We start from the raw sequence: 18,473 nt of genomic DNA on the forward strand, positions 1-18,473 counted from the left end.
GTACTGCCAGCTAAATTTTTCACCAAAAAAAGACGCGTGGATTTAAGTAGATGTACTCTTCTCAGACGTACGCTCTGGTAGGGTGATGTACTATAACATGCACGCAAAGTACTACCGTCATCTTAAGACCATGAACAGGGCAACGACTTGATCACTGCAACTTCGACCTCACCTGATTTGCAATCGATCTCTGCATATCCAGCATCACAGCGCATGAAAAAGATGCGTGCACAGTGAACACATCACATGTACTTGTAGTAACGTACACATGTCATGCTTTGTATTGGAGCGATCATATAGAGGTGCATTTTTATCCTTTGGCAGAACATCTGTTTTTTTTTCGTACATGTTACAACCTCCGTTTCATATTATCCATTTCATACAGTAAGACTTTCTAACTTAGCATAAATTTATCAATTAATGAATGTATATAATTTGAGTTTTACTTCCATCCTTCTTTTTTACCTCGAGGTACCGGTACCTCACGGTACCAAGTCGTTTCTCATCGTTGGATCCAACAGTACACATCCTACTTAGTTAGGTCTCATGGTGAGAAACGATTTAGTACCTTGAGGTACCGCTACCTCAAGGTACAAAAGGAAGGATGAAGGTAAAACTCGTATAATTTATATATGTCTAGATTCATTAGTATCCATATAAATCTAGACAAAGCTAGAAAGTCTTATATCATGAAACGGAGAGAGTAATTACTAAAAAAATTAAGATAATTTAATATGAGATATATCGTTTCACAAACATGCAAGATTAAGTTTAACTTCTGTGGATTGTAAAAAACAAATTTAATTATGAATATGCATTCATTATTTCATTGAGTGATATATCTCATATTAATACATAGTGAAAGTTGTATGAACTTGAACATGCATGTCGATAGAGTGATAAATTTTATATTAGTTTATCTTATTAATTTTTTATCAATATTTTGTTAACTATTTGTGTGACATAAAAAACTGGATAATCAAGCTGGCGAGGAAAAAAACACTTTCGCCGATCATATCAATAGAAAAGCTAAGCCACAGGAGTACTTGCATGCGTAATTAACTTTAATCTGTCCCAACTAGCCTGACGTGACACACGTCGCATGTACGATTATCGAGCGATCGACCGCTTGACCGATGTTAGTGCAGATTTAAAGCCGGCCGGTTAACCGTTAATGGTGTCTTTGTCGAGATATACAAGTACTCCCTCCATATTAAATATGTATGACACCGTTAACTTTTAGGATTATGTTTGACTATTCGTCTTATTCAAAATTTATATTCAAATATATAAAATTATAATGCATACTTAAAGTTTCTATAATAATAAATCATATTATAACAAAATAATTAATAATTATATAGTTTTTTTATAAGACGAATGGTTAAAAATGGACTTAAAAGCCAATAGCGTCGTATAAATAAATATGGAGGTAGCATTAATTAGCAACAGCGATGGTTCGCTGGCCTGCTGGCCTCCATTTCCCAACTCCTAACTCCCCGGCAGGCAAGATAGATAGATAGATAGATAGACAGATGGTCGAACCAGCCAGCCTCCAGCCGTCTCGATCGATCGACGATGAGACGTGGCTGCATCGTCGTGCAACTGCGGAGACGGTGACCGGTGCCGGTGCACATTGGAGTGTTGGTTTCTCTGCAGTCGTTGGAGTTGGTGTATCGATCTGCTCTGTCGCTCGAGTGTGAAGTGTGTGCATGCTGGACGGATTGGTGTTCTAAGATCCTTCTCTGTTTCTTGCTGCGACTGCGATGGAAGGACGTAACCGGTGTATTTCGTTTAAAAAAACTCATATACAAGATACTGTGAGCGTATAAACTACTGGCACTTTTACAATTGATTAAACGTTTGATTTTTTATTTTTCTTGTCAAACACGCGCGCAATGCATAGGGGAGGGTGTGCATGGACTTTTTGACTTGTATGTGTGCCTTTAGATTATCATACAATGACCGGATTTGAATGATGGAATTAAAATTTTCAAACATTTGATCAATAAGTGGACCCAACTATTGATTACAGTGAAATGAGAAGCACCACAAAGTCACGAGATCAAATTTACTTCGTATTGTGATATTTGAGAAGCTAGACTGTATACATTTGGTTGGATATAGAAACCGGGTAAAATATATCATTATCTAAAAAATATATATGCAACTATGCAAGTCAATCATAAATTTTAAATCTATAATGAAATATTTTATTTATACTACAAACATCTATTATAAAATCAATTAATTCTTTAATATTAGTCTTAGGCCTTGTTTAGTTCCCAAATTTTTTTCCAAAAACATCACATCGAATTTTTGGATACCTAAATAAAATATTAAACATAGATGAACCAAAAACTAATTGCACAGTTATGAAAGAAATCTTAAGATGAATCTTTTGAGCCTAATTAGCCCATGATTAGCCATAAGTGCTACAGTAACCAACATGTGCTAATGACGGATTAATTAGGCTCAAAAGATTCGTCTCGCGGTTTTTAGGCTAGCCATAAAATTCGTTTTTTCATTCGTGTCCGAAAACCCCTTCCGACATCCTGTCAAACATTTGACGTGACACTTCTCCCAAAAATTTTCTCAATCTAAACACCACCTTAGCTAATCTTAAACGGGGTCTAATTGTAGGATCAATTTCAACGGACTGGCGGTCTGCTTCTTTTTTTTTTTTTCATTTTTCACATAGGCCTCCATTGATCGTTACGGAGTGAGGGCATGGGGGATAAACACTTCCGAGTTCCGACTATGAAATGAGAATATCCCTAACCGTCCATTGCACCGAACCCGAAGACCAGCGCAATAAGATCTTACACAGGCACCCATATTTTCGCCCCAATTTAAGATACAGTAGCCCTGGATCGATCGATCCGGCGCCCCTTATTCCTCACGTACGCGAGATGATCCTCGATTGCTGGCGCATTTCGGTCTGGACCACGGTAGATCAAAATTCTCCCCCAGATTGGACCATCGAATCCGGGATCGTACGCACGCACACTGTAGCATAGCATCGCAGCGCAGCTAGCTCCGTTCTGTCTATCTATCTGAAGAGCAAATGGTGTGGGATTTCCGTCCGTCGCGCATGTACAAGCCGCGGCCGGCGACGCCAGCCTGCCTGCCTGGCCATGGTCGTCGCCGGCCCACTCGTGTAGGGCCAGGTCATAAGTCTCTTGCCTGCATGCCTCGCCGGCCGTCGACGCAGTAGCTGGCTGGATCGGTACAGATCTGAGCTACCACTAATCCTTTTTAGGACTTGTTGCATTCTGCAATGCCTCGAGATATGATTGATTGATCGTAATTACATGAAGGAATTGTCATTAGTGGTACGTGCATGCCGCCATGGAGTGAAGAAACAGGAGGGGTAGTGTGGCTGATCAAATCCATCATATCCTCAATGTATGCGCTGTGGCAGGCAAGTGGCACGCATTGACACTGCCGCCATTAAAAACCGCCCGATCCCGATCCGTCGCCAGTTGTTTTTGTGTGCTGCATATGCGTGCCTTCATTTGCGCTGTTGACGAAGGGATTAACTGTGTAAATGTCACGTATACGGAGCGCGTGTACGTACGCATCGATGGGGGGGGGGGGGGGGGGGGACACGCCGGCGGGCCGCCGATTATGCAGATGGAGATAGTTACGCCAGTCTTAATATATAGTTTTATGACATGGTTATCAAAATCTTAAACTAGATAACTGAGCCAGATAAGTTTTATGCGGATGAAACTTCTCTCTCATCTCATAAAACTCTATCATTTAATGCCCTACCAAATCAACAATTTTATTGATGTGACATTATATTTATTGTATATGACATCCTCATGCATTCGGACGAACCTTAAATTTCTCATCCTGCACGCACACAGGCGCGGCGCATGCAGCACGAGAGGGACCGACCAGAAGGAAGAATTCTTGAAACTGGTACTACTACATGGTGCGGCGTTTCCTCTCCGTCGGTGGGCGCGGCCACGTACGCGCGCACGGCGCCACCGCGCGATCCAACCGCAATTTCGGCGCGCGACACCGCGGCGGGCGACCTCGATCGAAGAATGATGCAGCGTCGGGATTTCCTGAATCTATAGCTTGATCGAGCTGGGTGATGAACAAAATATTCTGACCTGATCGGTACAGCTCATAGCTTAATTAGCTTTGTCTGCATGCGCGTTGCAGGCCGGCAACACTTTCGTTCGATCACGCTACAAAGTTGCTGTGGCCAACACGAATTCGGTTTTCTACGTCGCTCCAAGATTTGTACGAGAACTGAAAAACGATCCTATTTAGACCTACTCCGAAATTCATGCAGTGAAATACTTAATTAAAACCATCAGATTTTGGAACGTTATATATTAGCTCTATGTTTTGTACATGAAAGGAATCTAAGGATGAAAACAAAATCAATCAAACCACACACGCAGGCGAGGAGATTCACTCTCCCGACCTCTGGATCATGCCTCACATGCATAACCCACTGGGAGGCTTCATTTACTTGTAAATTATATGCCAATTACATGTAAATCGCACTGTAGTCGTATGCTAGTCCAGTAATATTCATGTGAACTTCAGAGAAAAACTGTCGTCTGATGGATAGGTAGTCCCATCTAAACCACTGGTATTTGATTCAACAACTATATGGGGTGATTGTTTGTTTTTTCATGGAAAAAAATCAAATGACATATTTGTAAATAAAACTTTTATATGTGTATTTTGGTGATATAAAAGTTAAAGCTAAAAAATAAACTTTAGTGAAAACCTATCAAAATTCACTCTAAATTTAAAGTTGAAAATTAAAACTTTGGCTTGTAAGCATAAGCAAAAATAAAAACATGGTATAATATAACATCTAAAGTTGCCATCAAGTACAAAAAGGTTGTTTAAGTAGGTTAGCCGCATGATATATATTTATGACGAGTTAGAAGAGGGAAGAAGCATTCTATAAATTTATACTAATGGTAGCATATGCTTAAAAAAAACTTGTGAGAGAATAATGTAAACAATATATTAATGGTGTTGTATACACAACTAACTATTGTATATGTATATATAATATGATAATAAAATATAGATATCGGTTTTTTTTACTTGACACTATTGACTTTTAGATTTTAGGTCTTCTTTGATCATTTGCCTTATTCAAAAATAATATGATTACTAATTATTTTGTTATATTTGATTTTTTTACTAAAGAAATTTTAAGTCTAACTTTAATTTTATATATTTGCACAAAGTTTTTGAATAATGGATTTTAAGAATAACTTTAATTTTATATGTCTGCACAAAGTTTTTGAATGAGGCAAAAAGTATCCAAAAGTTAACCGTGTGAAATAAAAATGCTTTAAACATATGCAAGTTCTTTTGTGGACAAAGGATAAAAAGATAATCTGATTTTGGTGATAAATACTTAATGTTATAAATTGTGAAGTTAAATATTATAAAGTTAAAATTATACTTTTGAAAGATTAGATAATAAAAATTCGATATAAAATCTTTTTAAAAAAAATACATTATCTAGAGAAGCCAGTGCAGACATAGTATGCGACAGAATACTGCTAATACAAGCAAACGCTAGACACACATCTATATGAGACTCTTTTTAGCACATAGATAAATATCCACCTGTTTCTTGTATTTCATATAAACAATTATTATAAAATATGAAAATTTTGACAAGATAGATTAATATGAGTTCTACACTCCACGAACATACAAGTTTTAATTCAACTTCTACCAGCCATAAAAAGACAAATTAAATTGAAACTAGTATAAGTCCATTCACAATTTTTTTTGTTATAGGTACAAATTCAAATTTAAACTTACATTAATATATTTTATATTAATCTATCTTATAATTATTTTATATCAGAAGTCTTTGTCGAAACACCACTTTATATCCATGGCCCAGCTGGGCGGGAGCTGACCCGTCCAGCGGTTTTCGGCGTTTCTACCTCCCAACCAACTCAACTCCCTCCGTATTTAAGCCCCCCCAAACCTGTACTCGCTAGCTCTCGCTGTCCTCACTCCCTCCCTCCCTCGCTATATATCCCGCCTCTCCACGCGTCCCCCGAGACCGTGCTGCCACACACACACCCACACACACAGAGAAGCGCTCGTCGTTCCAAGCACGCGAGCAGATCACCGGCGCGCGGCATGGTGCTCGAGGGGGAGCAGACGCCGGCGGCGGCGGTGCACGGCCACCGGCTGTCGACGGTGGTGCCGAGCTCGGTGACGGGGGAGACCAACTACGACCTGGCCGACGCCGACCTCGCCTTCAAGCTGCACTACCTCCGCGGCGTGTACTACTACCCCGCCGGCGACGCCGTCCGGGGGCTCACCATCAAGGCGCTCAAGGACCCCATGTTCCCCTGGCTCGACGCCTACTTCCCCGTCGCCGGCCGCATCCGCCGCGCGGACGCCGACGACCGCCGCCCCTACATCAAGTGCAACGACTGCGGCGTCCGCATCGTCGAGGTCAGGTGCGACCGCGACCTCGACGACTGGCTCCGCGACGACGCCCCCGACCGCCTCCGCCAGCTCTGCTACGACAAGGTGCTCGGCCCGGAGCTCTTCTTCTCGCCGCTCCTCTACGTCCAGGTAACCACCACGCACGCATCCATCAGACGCTTCACATCATCTCGATCGGATCAGTTGCTGGTTCTACGGGGATTCTTGAATTTATTGCTAAAAACCTTAGTGCAAATCTGAGTAGCTAGTGTGATACTGTGGTCACTGTCTTGGATTGGTGTAAGGTGGGTATGATTTGATTCTTGGTTTGACCATGGTTGCAGTAGCTTTCCGTATGGTTCGCAGCTGCTGTTGCAGCAGTTAACCATCAATCATCATTTACTACTAGTAGTATTTATACTAGCTGAACTGGCAACCTCATCAGTAGCTGACCAACTTGGCAGACATTGCCAGCAAGCTGCAAACTCATGTTAGACATTACTAGCAGCAGTAGTGTAAACAGTTGATTTGAGAAGCCATGAATCACAAGATGCATGGCACCTAGTACTATTATTGTGACAGTTAGTGGTTAGGCAATCAATCTTGCAGTAAAACACACATCAGTTCAGTACGCACAGCTGGGCATGGATGCGAGTTCATGTGTACTAGCACACTTTATGTTGCTTTGTATGTAATCAATAGTCATAAATTTTTAGAAGTTCTTTCTTGGGGGTGACCGGTTATGGTGCTGTCAACCCGTGATGCTGTTCTTGAAATCTTGAATTCTTAGAGATGCTGGTTCACACAAAGCAAGCGTTGCTGTTTTAGAAAGGGGGGGATAGGGGACTGTTCATATGAAGATGGGGCAGTGTTTATTCAGATATCCTGGGAAATGACCACAATTGATAACTGAGGGTTCACATGAACATGATCGTTAATTAGTATCAAAACAATCTTATGAAATGAGTGGATTAACAGTACACACTACTGATAGTGATACTAATTAACCGGTGCTATAACATGGATAAATTAATTGGCTTGTAAACAAAAGTAAGAAACAATTACTCCTCTTCTCCTACCCCGCTGTAGAGAGATTATACAGCTTGGTAAAATCATTCATTGCTCCACACCTTCACCAGTTCTCCGAATCCTGAGATGGAAATGTGCTCTGTGAATCTGCCAACATGTCTCTACCGTATTAATAACACTGTTCTCGTACCATGGCTTCTCTGCTGGATTAAAGTAGCTTCACAGACCCAGCCCTTTTCTGAAGTAAATACTATAACCCCACCACCATTATTTCCAAGATTCCACCATCGCAGTAGTAGTACTAGCATCATACAGTACATTATCAAATAAATAATAGTAGAAAGAAGAAAGCAGGCAGCTGAATTGATTCTATTAAGAAGAATTAATTCTATTCCTGTTTTATGTGTTGACCAGCTATGTTTGGTGCGATGTCTTGTTTATGAGCAATCACTCCCATCGGAGTTTCAATGAAATTATTGAGATAGGTAGCAGTTTTCGGCATGGAAGATCACGCAACAGAAAAATGGAATGATAATTGAAGAGTTGATCTAAAAACAATGATCATTTAAAGTGTTGGGTTTACAAGCAGAATTAGGTTTTATTATGGAATATGGATCACCAATCCACCAGAGGCCGTTGCTGTATTATTATCGGCTTTACGATGTCCATTTCTCCTGGACCACTGTCGAGCTGCGTCACAGCTCACAGTTCTGAACTGATCGATCGTCTCGTTTTGATCTCAAATAGCAGCAACCCCAATTTCCTTCTCTGAACAAAGACACCATTTTCGAAAGATGATTGAAATGTTTTGAGGAAAAAAACAACCAAAATGTTCATGTAATACCTTGTAATCGTGGAGTATTGATGCAAAATAGTGGTAAAAATGCTTTTTTTTTATCGGATTGGCTCCAATGCAGGTCACGAGCTTCAAATGCGGTGGCATGTCGCTCGGTTTCAGCTGGGCGCACCTCATCGGCGACGTGGCGTCGGCGACGAGCTGCTTCAACGCGTGGGCGCAGATACTGAGCGGCAAGAAGCCGGAGGGCAGCACCCTCGAGCCGGCGAACAGGCCGGACGAACGCGCCCCGGCCGGCGCCGCCCCGCCGCGCTGCGTCAAGCCGGTCGGGCCCATCGAGGACAACTGGCTCGTCCCAGCCGGCTGCGCCATGGCGTGCTACTCCTTCCACGTCGCCGAACCGGCGCTCAAGAGGCTGCAGCAGCAGGAGGAGGGACGCCATGCGGGCACCTTCGAGCTCATCTCCGCGCTCCTATGGCAGACGGTGTCGAAGATCAGGGTCTCCAAAGAGGTGACCACGGTGACCGTGGTGAGGACGGACATGTCCGCCAGGAGCGGCAAGTCGCTGGCCAACGAGCAGAGGGTCGGGTACGTGGATGCCGGCTCGTCGCCGGCGAAGACCGACGTCGCCGAGCTGGCGGCGATGCTGGCCAAGAGCCAGGTCGACGAGACCGACGCGGTCGCCGCGTTCCCGGGGGACGTCGTCATCTACGGCGCCAACCTGACGTTCGTCGACATGGAGCAGGTGGCGCCCTACGAGCTGGAGCTGAAGGGGCAGAGGCCCGTCCACGTGGAGTACGGCATGGACGGCGTCGGCGAGGAGGGCGCCGTGCTGGTGCAGCCTGATGCCGGCGGTCGCGGTCGCGTCGTCACGGCGGTGCTCCCCAAGGACGAGGTCGAGAGCCTCCGCGCCGTGCTCGGGAGCACGCTCCTGCAAGACGCTTGAACCAAGATCAGCGCCGCCTGCGCCGCGCGTCTTCCACGGCGCCGGCGACCCGGCGATTCGTTCTGGTGATTTCAAATGGAACAGCTGAACGAGCGTACGCTACCTAGTAGTAGAACAATCTTGGCGCGTGTTTTTCACTGAAATTTTCACTACGAAGCCTGTATTGTATGATTTGCCGTAATAATTAAGTTGGTCGAATACTCGAATAGCCTCGTCCAAGAATGTATCGAGATTGCAAGAAAATGCAGCGCTACACTTGTCAGAATTAATAACATTATCATGTGATTCAGATTTCAGAATTCACATTCAGAGATCAAGCATTTGCTGCACAGAAACAGTTTTTATCTGGCAGAACAAGAAAGAGTGTTTGATCATGCAGGCCATCTGTCTGAATTTCTGATGGCTAGTCCTGATCGAGGATTCAATCACGGCTGTGGGTCGGTGAACCGAAATCAATGTCGAGTACAACGTGATTAATATTGCCTGCAGGAAACATGTACTAGTGTAACTGACCTGACATAGATGGCCATGCAACCATGCAATGCATGCCAGATGGTCGGACCAGGACGCCCGTGCCAGTGTTGCCGTCGTGAACATCTGCAACCATCCGTTGCTACACCGGCTCCTCCGTAACGCAAGAATTCTATTTGGACAGTTCCAACTTCTAAGAGCACTCCAACAGTGCTTTTAAATTGATCAATTTGTTAAATATGGAAGAGTTAAAGATAAAATTGCAACCAACAGCATCGTTATCTTCCTCCTCCGGAAAACTCAGTCGCTATTCTTCTCCCAGCGCTAGCCAAGTTTGGCGATTCCGCGCGAGTTTGTCATCCCTCTCCTACGCTGGTTTTTCGACTGATTCCCGCGACCTTGCGCTCCTCCCTTGCCAGTTCAGGCGCCGCTTTTCCTCGTTCCCGCGCTCACACCGGCAGACAGGCAATATGGCATGAATACACTGCAAGACGAGCACCGGCGGGCAGAGTTAATGCAGTGCAAGGTGATCGCCGGCGTGCAGCTTTTGTATGCAACGATCACTATCTCGGTAACGAGCAATCAACTAGGTGATCGAGCAATTTGTATGCGGTGGCGGCGACTGCTATCTCTCACCAAGCCGAATTTTATTTACTGATTGCTAAAAAAAAAGAAAAGGAAATAATGACGTGAAGGAAGTTTAAAATATAGAGGGTGTAGATTTATCTATTCTGTTGGTTTGGCCCATACTTTTAGGAGGTTTTATTTTTTTGAAAGGAGTACAAACACTAAATTTAGCTAATTGGATAAAACTACTGTTGGAGTTGCTCTAAGGAGTAGAATGTCTAGCAGATACTCTATTGCAAAAATATAATTATTTCTATATGATTGATTAGTTAAGAATGTTGAATAGTCTCACATTGGTTGTGGAGGGGCAAAGAATTTAGGATGTAAGTGGGGGAGCCCCTCACCTCAATGGCTAGTTTTTGAGATGAGAAAGACTCTTTATGATCATACAATTGGTATCAGAGCCTGACTAGTTTAACATCTCTGGCCCGATGGATATAGTGTGTGAAGGTCTGATGGACCGTAGGGTACCTGTGGGGATGCGGGGCCTATATACCTGATGGACCGTGGGCGGGCTGGTGGTAGCCCGGATATGGTGAAGGGGCTGTCCTGTATACCTGATGGACCGTGGGCTGGTGGTAGCCCGGATATGGTGAAGGGACGGTGAAGGGCTGAGGGACACCAACGTGTAAAGGGGAATATTGTTGAATAGTCCCACATTTGTTGTGAATGAGCAAAGAATCTAGGATATAAGTGGGGGAGTCCCTCACCTCAATGGCTAGCTTTTGAGGTGAGAAAGACCTTTTACAATTCTACAGAAATACTTATTGATCGATGTGACAAGTAACACTATTATTTCTTTTATTTTGAAACAACTTTCAAACGCTAGAAACTACAAATTTTGGAAAAGAGGAACTACAAGATTCTTAAGAAAAAATATTATACCTCCCCATCCATTATTTGGTAGAAGGCCTTATTTGGATGGGCCTCAATCCAGCCCATCTAATGCAAGGCCTGAACAATTGTCTTCCTCTATTGGGCTAGGGCCCAAGTTGGGCCCAGCCCAAGCAAACACGGCGGCGACCGCTACAAAGCCAAACGCGAGGCTGGCTGGCTCGGCCTCTTCTCTTTCGCTTCGCGGACCCCCCAAACCCTAGCTCGAGCGCTCCCCTTCTCGGCGGCGGCGGCGGCGGGTGGCGTGAGCGCGATGGCGAAGTCGCTGCGGTCGAAGCGGGAGAAGCGGCTGCGCACGCTGCGGCGGGAGATCTCGCAGCCCTTCTACGACAAGAAGGAGGCGGCCAAGCTCGCCGCGCAGGCCGCCGCGCTCGAGGCGCCCAAGGTCCCGGTCCGCGCGCCGCCTCCGTCCCAGGATTCCGGCAGCTCCCGCGCCGCCGCGAGCTCGGCGGTCGCCATGGGTATGCCCTCTCGTCATCCTGGGTTCATCGTGGGGGGTAACTGGGCCTGGTTTCATGTAGGAGGCCGACAAAAATCACTTCGTAGCCTTGTCTGCTATTAGTGTTAGAATGTCAATTCGTATGATAGAAATTGTGGTGGACTTGCTCGCGCGATGATCCTGGCTAGGTTGGAGCAGCAGCGATATAAATTTACTGCTCTGATTAACAACTGGTTTGTTTATTGAGTCCGTGGGATGTATCGTGTCTGGAAACCTGGATCAAATCATGCTTGGCGGCCTGGGTACCAATTTGAGTAGATATAGATAACTGTCGTGTATGTTTGAAAATTCTTATGTCAAAATGGCAAACCGTTTGTTTGTAAATGAAAGCTTCTTTTGCTTCCTACCTATGTGTTTTTTTTAATTTTCACTTGCTTATGTAGGTCTGTTTGTAGTTGCTTCCTCTTGGTTTGTTTTGCATTTGATGTAACTTGGGTACTTGTATCTGGGAAGTATCCAATATTGCCATTTAGGTTCACGGCATAATTTTATGTTAATACATGGTAGTGAAAGGATATAAACATTAATTATCTCAATGAGGAATAGGGAAACATAAACAAACTAACATGGTTTTACCTCGCATAAAATTTGCGCTGCCAATGGACACAAATCCTAAGTTGTAAATGCAAGTTGGACTCATTCACCCATATGCATAATAAAATAAGACATCCCCATTGATTCATTTAATGGCAAGTATTTCTACTGTTTTCCTGTTGGAATGTGTAACCATTAAGCAATGATAATCTACTTGCTAAATAAGTTTGATTGTTAGAATGCTGCATTGTGATTTTTCTTTTGTCATCAACAGACCAGGTTTAAAGAGATTCATATTCGCATAGTTTCAGTTCCACCTTGTTTCTTAACTGATGGCCTGCATTCTTTGTATCAACAAACAGATGTGGAGATGGCGGACGAAGGAAATAACAGATCCAAGTCCTTGTTGAAGCCGATTGGCAGCATTAGCAAGAAGAAAGTACAACTCCACTTGAAGATCAAGAAAGACAAGAGAAAAGCTAGGAAGAAGGGGAGATTCAGTAAAAAGTAGGTGCCACAGCTTCTATGTTATGAACCATGCAATTTTGGTTAGTTTGAACAATGCATGTAATGGACAATCTCGTGTGTTGTTGTGCACCTAAGTGCTAATCATCCACTCTGGATGTATACGTATTGAAACCAGCGAAAGCAGTGACGTCCCCATTGAGCAGTTTCATCCATATATTACTAGTAATTCTTTTCATTCATTTGTGGCGATCTCTTAGTCTTCGCATATTGGCTATGGATATGCTATGTTATAAGGTGTGCCTGAGAAAGCCGGTCTTTCCAAACTAGTATTACAACTGTTTCACGTTATAATATGCTATGGATATGCTATGTTCTATGCTGTTGAATCTGGACACATATATAAAACATATTCTTTGATCTATGGATGAATACGGCTAAACATCTTATAATATGGAAGGAAGGGTGGAAGGAAGGGAGAGAGTAATAACAAAGGATAATTTTGACGGTACAAACGTTAGTGTACCTACCTGTTTCTGATGCATAATTTTGACGGTACAAACGTTAATGTACCTACCTGTTTCTGATGCACTGGAGCTGGTGATGTTGCCTGGTTTGCATCTGATGCACTGGAGCTGGTGATGTTGCCTGGTTTGCATCTCATATATATGTATTACAGGACTTGCACCTATCTGTTCCTACCTGTTCTTAAGAATTTCTTGATCCAGCACTTCGGTGGCAGCATTCCTATGAGATCTTTAAAGAACTCCAAGTTTTCCAAGAACCCATGTTCCGTTCTTTGACAGTGGGATGTTGAGCCGTTAGGTAGCATATGAACTGTCAGATGCTGCTGTGCATATGAGGTTTGCAACATGATCAGGTCAACACATAGTAACCTGCCAATGTCATGCACTCATGTGCACACTGCACACCAATAACAGTAGTTGACCTCGTGGTCTCGAACATCCAACGCGATTCAGAAATTCAGAAAATTCTCCAAACTGAAGAACGTTAGCTGATAGTATTTATTTTTTGTATAACACATTCCAAGAGCAAAGTTTAATGTATCAAGTCTGGTAGCACACTAGCACCTGGAATATGGATGATTCTTGAGCAATACTAACCGGCATGAATAAATCTGCCTTGATCGCTAAAATGCCATTTGGTCGTTATTATTACGAGTTTAGTAGCCGTAAACTATTGCACGACTTGTATGGTCATTCACGAAGAACTTTCGCGTTGAATTGGCCCCAACCCACACGCTCAGCTGCCATCATTATCCCCAACCGCTGACTGACCCAAGCCTGCATGTTGGTTCAGATCACTGAAGAAATGTTCAGGGAAAAAAATTGAAGCTGCATCAGCAAGCCAGCCATACAATCTTTTTTTTCCCTTTTGTTGATGTTCTTCAGGGGGTATAATTATCATATCATGGTTGTGCAAAGGAAGCGATGCACAAATGCACAATCTTGTTGGTTCCTTCAATTCGGATGGACATTTTCTAAATAAGACTTGGAGATCGGTCAGGACAAATCAGTGATGGGCATAATGTAACAGCGACATATCGCGTGGAACGATTCAAACTTGAAGTTTTGTTTATTGGGGGACTTCGATTTCAAGTCTATGCCCTCAATTTGTCAAAAAGATTGTTTTTTTAATCCATTAGGATGGGATGGTTAAATGGAAATTTATACAAAGATTAATTTGTCTTCGTTTTCGTGGACCTGAAAATTTCGTTAAGTCTCCTCCTCTCCGGCCTCTCTACCTTCCATGTCTTCTCCACTACGTCTCCCGCTCTAACTAACCGAGAAAGATCACGAGGGTGAGAGCACAGAGGTTGCAGGGGAGGAGAGAGCAGCAGCAAGAAGCATGGCAATGGCGGGGAGGAGGCTCCTCGCCACCCTGTGGGTCGTGGTGGCCGCGGCGAGCGTGGCGACGGCGAGGTTCGTGGTGGAGAAGAACAGCGTCAAGGTGCTGTCGCCGCGGTCGCTGCGGGGGCGGCACGCGGCCGCGATCGCCAACTACGGCGTGCCGGACTACGGCGGGACGCTCACCGGCGTGGTGGTGTACCCGCCGGACGCGAAGCTTGCCGACGGGTGCAAGCCGTTAGGCAAGACGTCGTTCAGGTCGCGGTCGCGCCGCCCCGTCGTCCTCCTCGTCGACCGCGGGGGGTGCTACTTCGCGCTCAAGACTTGGCACGCGCAGCTGGCCGGCGCGGCGGCCGTGCTGGTGGCGGACAGCGCCGACGAGCCGCTGCTGACGATGGACAGCCCCGAGGAGGAGACCCCCGACATGGCGTTCCTCGCCAACATCACCATCCCGTCGGCGCTCGTGCGCAAGCCGTTCGGCGACGCCCTCCGCGCCGCCGCGTCCAAATCCGGCGCCGACGACGAGGTGGTGGTGCGGCTGGACTGGCGTGAGTCGATGCCGCACCCGGACGAGCGGGTGGAGTACGAGCTGTGGACGAACAGCAACGACGAGTGCGGGCCGCGGTGCGACGAGCAGGCGGCGTTCGTCGGCGCGTTCCGCGGCCACGCGCAGCTGCTGGAGAAGGCCGGCTACGCGCTCTTCACGCCGCACTACATCACCTGGTTCTGCCCCGAAGCCTTCCTGGAGACGAAGCAGTGCAAGGCGCAGTGCATCAACCGCGGCCGCTACTGCGCGCCGGACCCGGAGGGCGACCTCGACGCCGGCTACGACGGCCGCGACGTCGTGCTCGAGAACCTCAGGCAGCTCTGCGTCCACCGCGTCGCCAACGCGCGCAACGCCTCCTGGCTCTGGTGGGACTACGTCGCCGACTACCACCTCCGCTGCTCCATGAAGGGCAGCCACTACACCCGCCGCTGCGCCGAGGACGTCGCCAACTCGCTCGGTGAGTGCGCCGCCGTCGCCGTCGCCGGCTCACCCTTCTCCCCTTCCATTCCAACACCGTCTTCTCGCCGCCGCCGCCGCTGACGATAGTGGAGCTCATGGTGGCGTCAGGTTTGCCGATGGATTTGATCGACAAGTGCATGGGGGATCCCGACGCCAACGCCGAGAACGACGTGCTCAAGACAGAGCAGATTGTTCAGGTTCTTTGAAGACGATGACCATATCGATACTTCAAAATCGCAAGCTCTTTTTTGTGTCTGACTGACGATCGAACACCTTCGCCATTGTTGTTCTTGCTGCAGGTTGGACATGGCGCCCGAGGGGATGTGACGATCCTGCCGACGCTGGTGATCAACAATGTGCAGTACAGGGGTAAGAACAAATCCAAATTCAGATCAAAACCACTCTGCATTGTGGCTGAGATCATCTGTTCGATCAAAGAGTTGCTGTTGTTTTTTTTTTTCTCTGAAACACATTGTTTTTCTGTCTGATTCACAGGCAAATTGGAGAGGAAGTCTGTTCTTAAGGCGATCTGTGCTGGCTTCAAGGAGTCCACTGAGCCTCATGTGTGCCTGACACCAGGTTCGCAGCCTCACCAGCTGAAGTCACACCTGATCAATCAACCGAGTTTAACTGCTAATCACTGATCAATATATCCACACAAATTATGACAGATATGGAGACTGACGAGTGCCTGAACAACAATGGAGGTTGCTGGCGAGACGAGAAGACGAACATCACTGCCTGCAAGGTATCCTATTCCCAAAGCTCGTTCAAGATCACAACAATTACTGTGATACCAATCAATCTAAGCACATGACACTTGTACTGATTCACTTGATTATTGGCAGGACACTTACAGGGGAAGAATTTGCCAATGCCCTGTAGTGGATGGTGTTCAGTACCAAGGAGATGGCTACACCCACTGCAAAGGTACTCGTACTACTGTCAGTGCTGTGTAGATGCATCTCATCTTTCGCTTATGTTTATGCTTATAAACTAAAATTTAAATTTTTAACCCTAAATTTGAAGTTAATTTTTGGGGTTTTTACCGAAGTTTATTTTCCAGCCTTGGCTTTAAATCACTAAAAATACGTATATAACAGTTTTATTAACAAATTATTTTTTATTTGCAAATATGTCATCAAACAATCACCCCATGATCATTTCAATCCAACTTGCACAGTTGCACCTGATTACCTGAACATGACTGAATTTTAAGATTTTGTTCTGCTCCACTGCAATCTTCAGCCGTCGGGCCCGGGCGGTGCGCCATGAACAACGGCGGGTGCTGGACGGCGACGAGAGACGGCAAGACATTCTCTGCCTGCTCGGTAATTCGATCAAAACATGGGCATTTCTCTGCTTCTCCTGCACCAGATTGGGTGTGACCATGCCTGTCACCTGCTAGCTGCAGATTCATCTGAAAGTTTTGAGCTGCTTGGCTATGCAGGATTCAGACTTGAGTGGGTGCAAGTGCCCACCTGGGTTCAAGGGCGACGGGATCCACTGCGAAGGTGATCACTGATCACTGATCACTCACTCTCCTGCAGTTTTCTTGGTGAGATTTGCATCGGATTGTCGCCATCGATCTTCTTCTTGATCTGCTCTTGCCATTGCAGATGTCGACGAGTGCAGCGAGAAGCTGGCGTGCTCCTGCCCTCACTGCTCCTGCAAGAACACTTGGGGTGCGTTCGACTGCAGCTGCAGTGGCAACCTGATGTACATCAAGGCTGAAGACACCTGCATTGGTAATTCTTTCCTTCTTTCCAACAAAATAATATTTTCGATAACAGAAATCAATCCAGCCTTCTACGTTTTTAAACGTATGACGTCGTTGACTTTTAGACAATTGCTTTGATAATTTTTCGACCTCCCTTTTCCGATAACGGAGATCAATCCAGCCTCTAAATTGAGATTGAAAATGCATTTTTTTTTTGGTTGAATTGTAGCAAAGAACATGTCGGCTATTGGGTGGCTGGTGACGACGCTGGTGCTGTCGTGCCTCGTCGGCGCCGGTGTCGCGGGATACGTGTTCTACAAGTACAGGCTCAGGGTATGCTGGATGGATGATCAGACAGTCTCATCTGCAACTATGTCAGAAAATGTGTTTCTTCCAAAACATGTACATGGCTCAGTGTTGTTCTTGACTTGTTCGTCCATCTGCAGAGGTACATGGATTCGGAGGTGATGGCGATCATGTCGCAGTACATGCCTCTCGATGGCCAGAACGGCGAGAGGATGCCACTAAGGCAGGAGGCCCAGGAGGAGCAACCATAGCTAGGTAGGTACCAACACCTTACTGTCTAAACTCTGAATATTCTTCTTTACTGAAGTCAAATTAATTCAGCATCATATTATTAGTCTCATTGTTTATAAATTATAATCTATACTGACTATATAGATTTTCTTACTGCATTCGTCAGTCACCCATCTTTTCACTTATATCTATGCTTATAAACCAAAATTTGAATTTTTAGACTTAAATTTAGAGTTTATTTTGAGATTTTTTTACTGGAGTTTATTTTTCAGCATTAGTTTTTAGATCACTAGAATACATATATAAAAATTTTATTCATATATTATTTTTTATTTATAAATATATCGTTTCACTTTTTATATAAAAAACCCAAACAATCAAAGCGTGATTCTTCTTTCGTGACGTTCCATGCTTGCAGATTCTTTTGTGATCTTCCATGCTTGGAGAGGTTGAACATTTTGTCAGTCGACTCGTTTTGAAACCCCCAATACTTGACAGCGACGAATTGCTACGATCTACATTGCGAAAGTTCAGATATCATACCTGACAGGAGCTCTTGCATTTTCTGCTTGGTGCTTTGTAGAGAATCGAACCATATGGGTTCTGAAATTCTGACACCAAGCATGAAAATACA

The 18,473-nt window shown here is 45.1% G+C and overlaps 3 protein-coding genes across 3 annotated transcripts; all 3 read left to right on the forward strand.

Moving 5' to 3' along the window:
• The first annotated feature begins 6,028 nt into the window (after positions 1-6,028).
• Positions 6,029-9,535, forward strand: LOC102712533 (protein ECERIFERUM 26-like). The gene is made up of 2 exons (XM_040523488.1): positions 6,029-6,597; positions 8,394-9,535. Exons 1-2 carry the CDS (start codon positions 6,154-6,156, stop codon positions 9,216-9,218), a joined length of 1,269 nt encoding a protein of 422 aa, XP_040379422.1. The 5' UTR covers positions 6,029-6,153; the 3' UTR covers positions 9,219-9,535.
• A 1,827-nt stretch (positions 9,536-11,362) lies between these two features.
• Positions 11,363-12,950, forward strand: LOC102721266. Its single transcript, XM_006652739.3, has 2 exons — positions 11,363-11,671; positions 12,606-12,950. Exons 1-2 carry the CDS (start codon positions 11,464-11,466, stop codon positions 12,752-12,754), a joined length of 357 nt encoding a protein of 118 aa, XP_006652802.2. The 5' UTR covers positions 11,363-11,463; the 3' UTR covers positions 12,755-12,950.
• A 1,585-nt stretch (positions 12,951-14,535) lies between these two features.
• LOC102712806 (vacuolar-sorting receptor 7-like) lies at positions 14,536-18,459 on the forward strand. The gene is made up of 12 exons (XM_040522968.1): positions 14,536-15,580; positions 15,691-15,779; positions 15,882-15,951; positions 16,078-16,161; positions 16,254-16,330; positions 16,431-16,512; positions 16,831-16,913; positions 17,033-17,096; positions 17,202-17,330; positions 17,532-17,635; positions 17,749-17,863; positions 18,258-18,459. Exons 1-11 carry the CDS (start codon positions 14,578-14,580, stop codon positions 17,857-17,859), a joined length of 1,896 nt encoding a protein of 631 aa, XP_040378902.1. The 5' UTR covers positions 14,536-14,577; the 3' UTR covers positions 17,860-17,863; positions 18,258-18,459.
• The last annotated feature ends 14 nt before the right edge of the window (positions 18,460-18,473 follow it).

This window comes from Oryza brachyantha, chromosome 4 (assembly GCF_000231095.2).
Source record: "Oryza brachyantha chromosome 4, ObraRS2, whole genome shotgun sequence".
Classification (NCBI taxonomy): domain Eukaryota; kingdom Viridiplantae; phylum Streptophyta; class Magnoliopsida; order Poales; family Poaceae; genus Oryza; species Oryza brachyantha.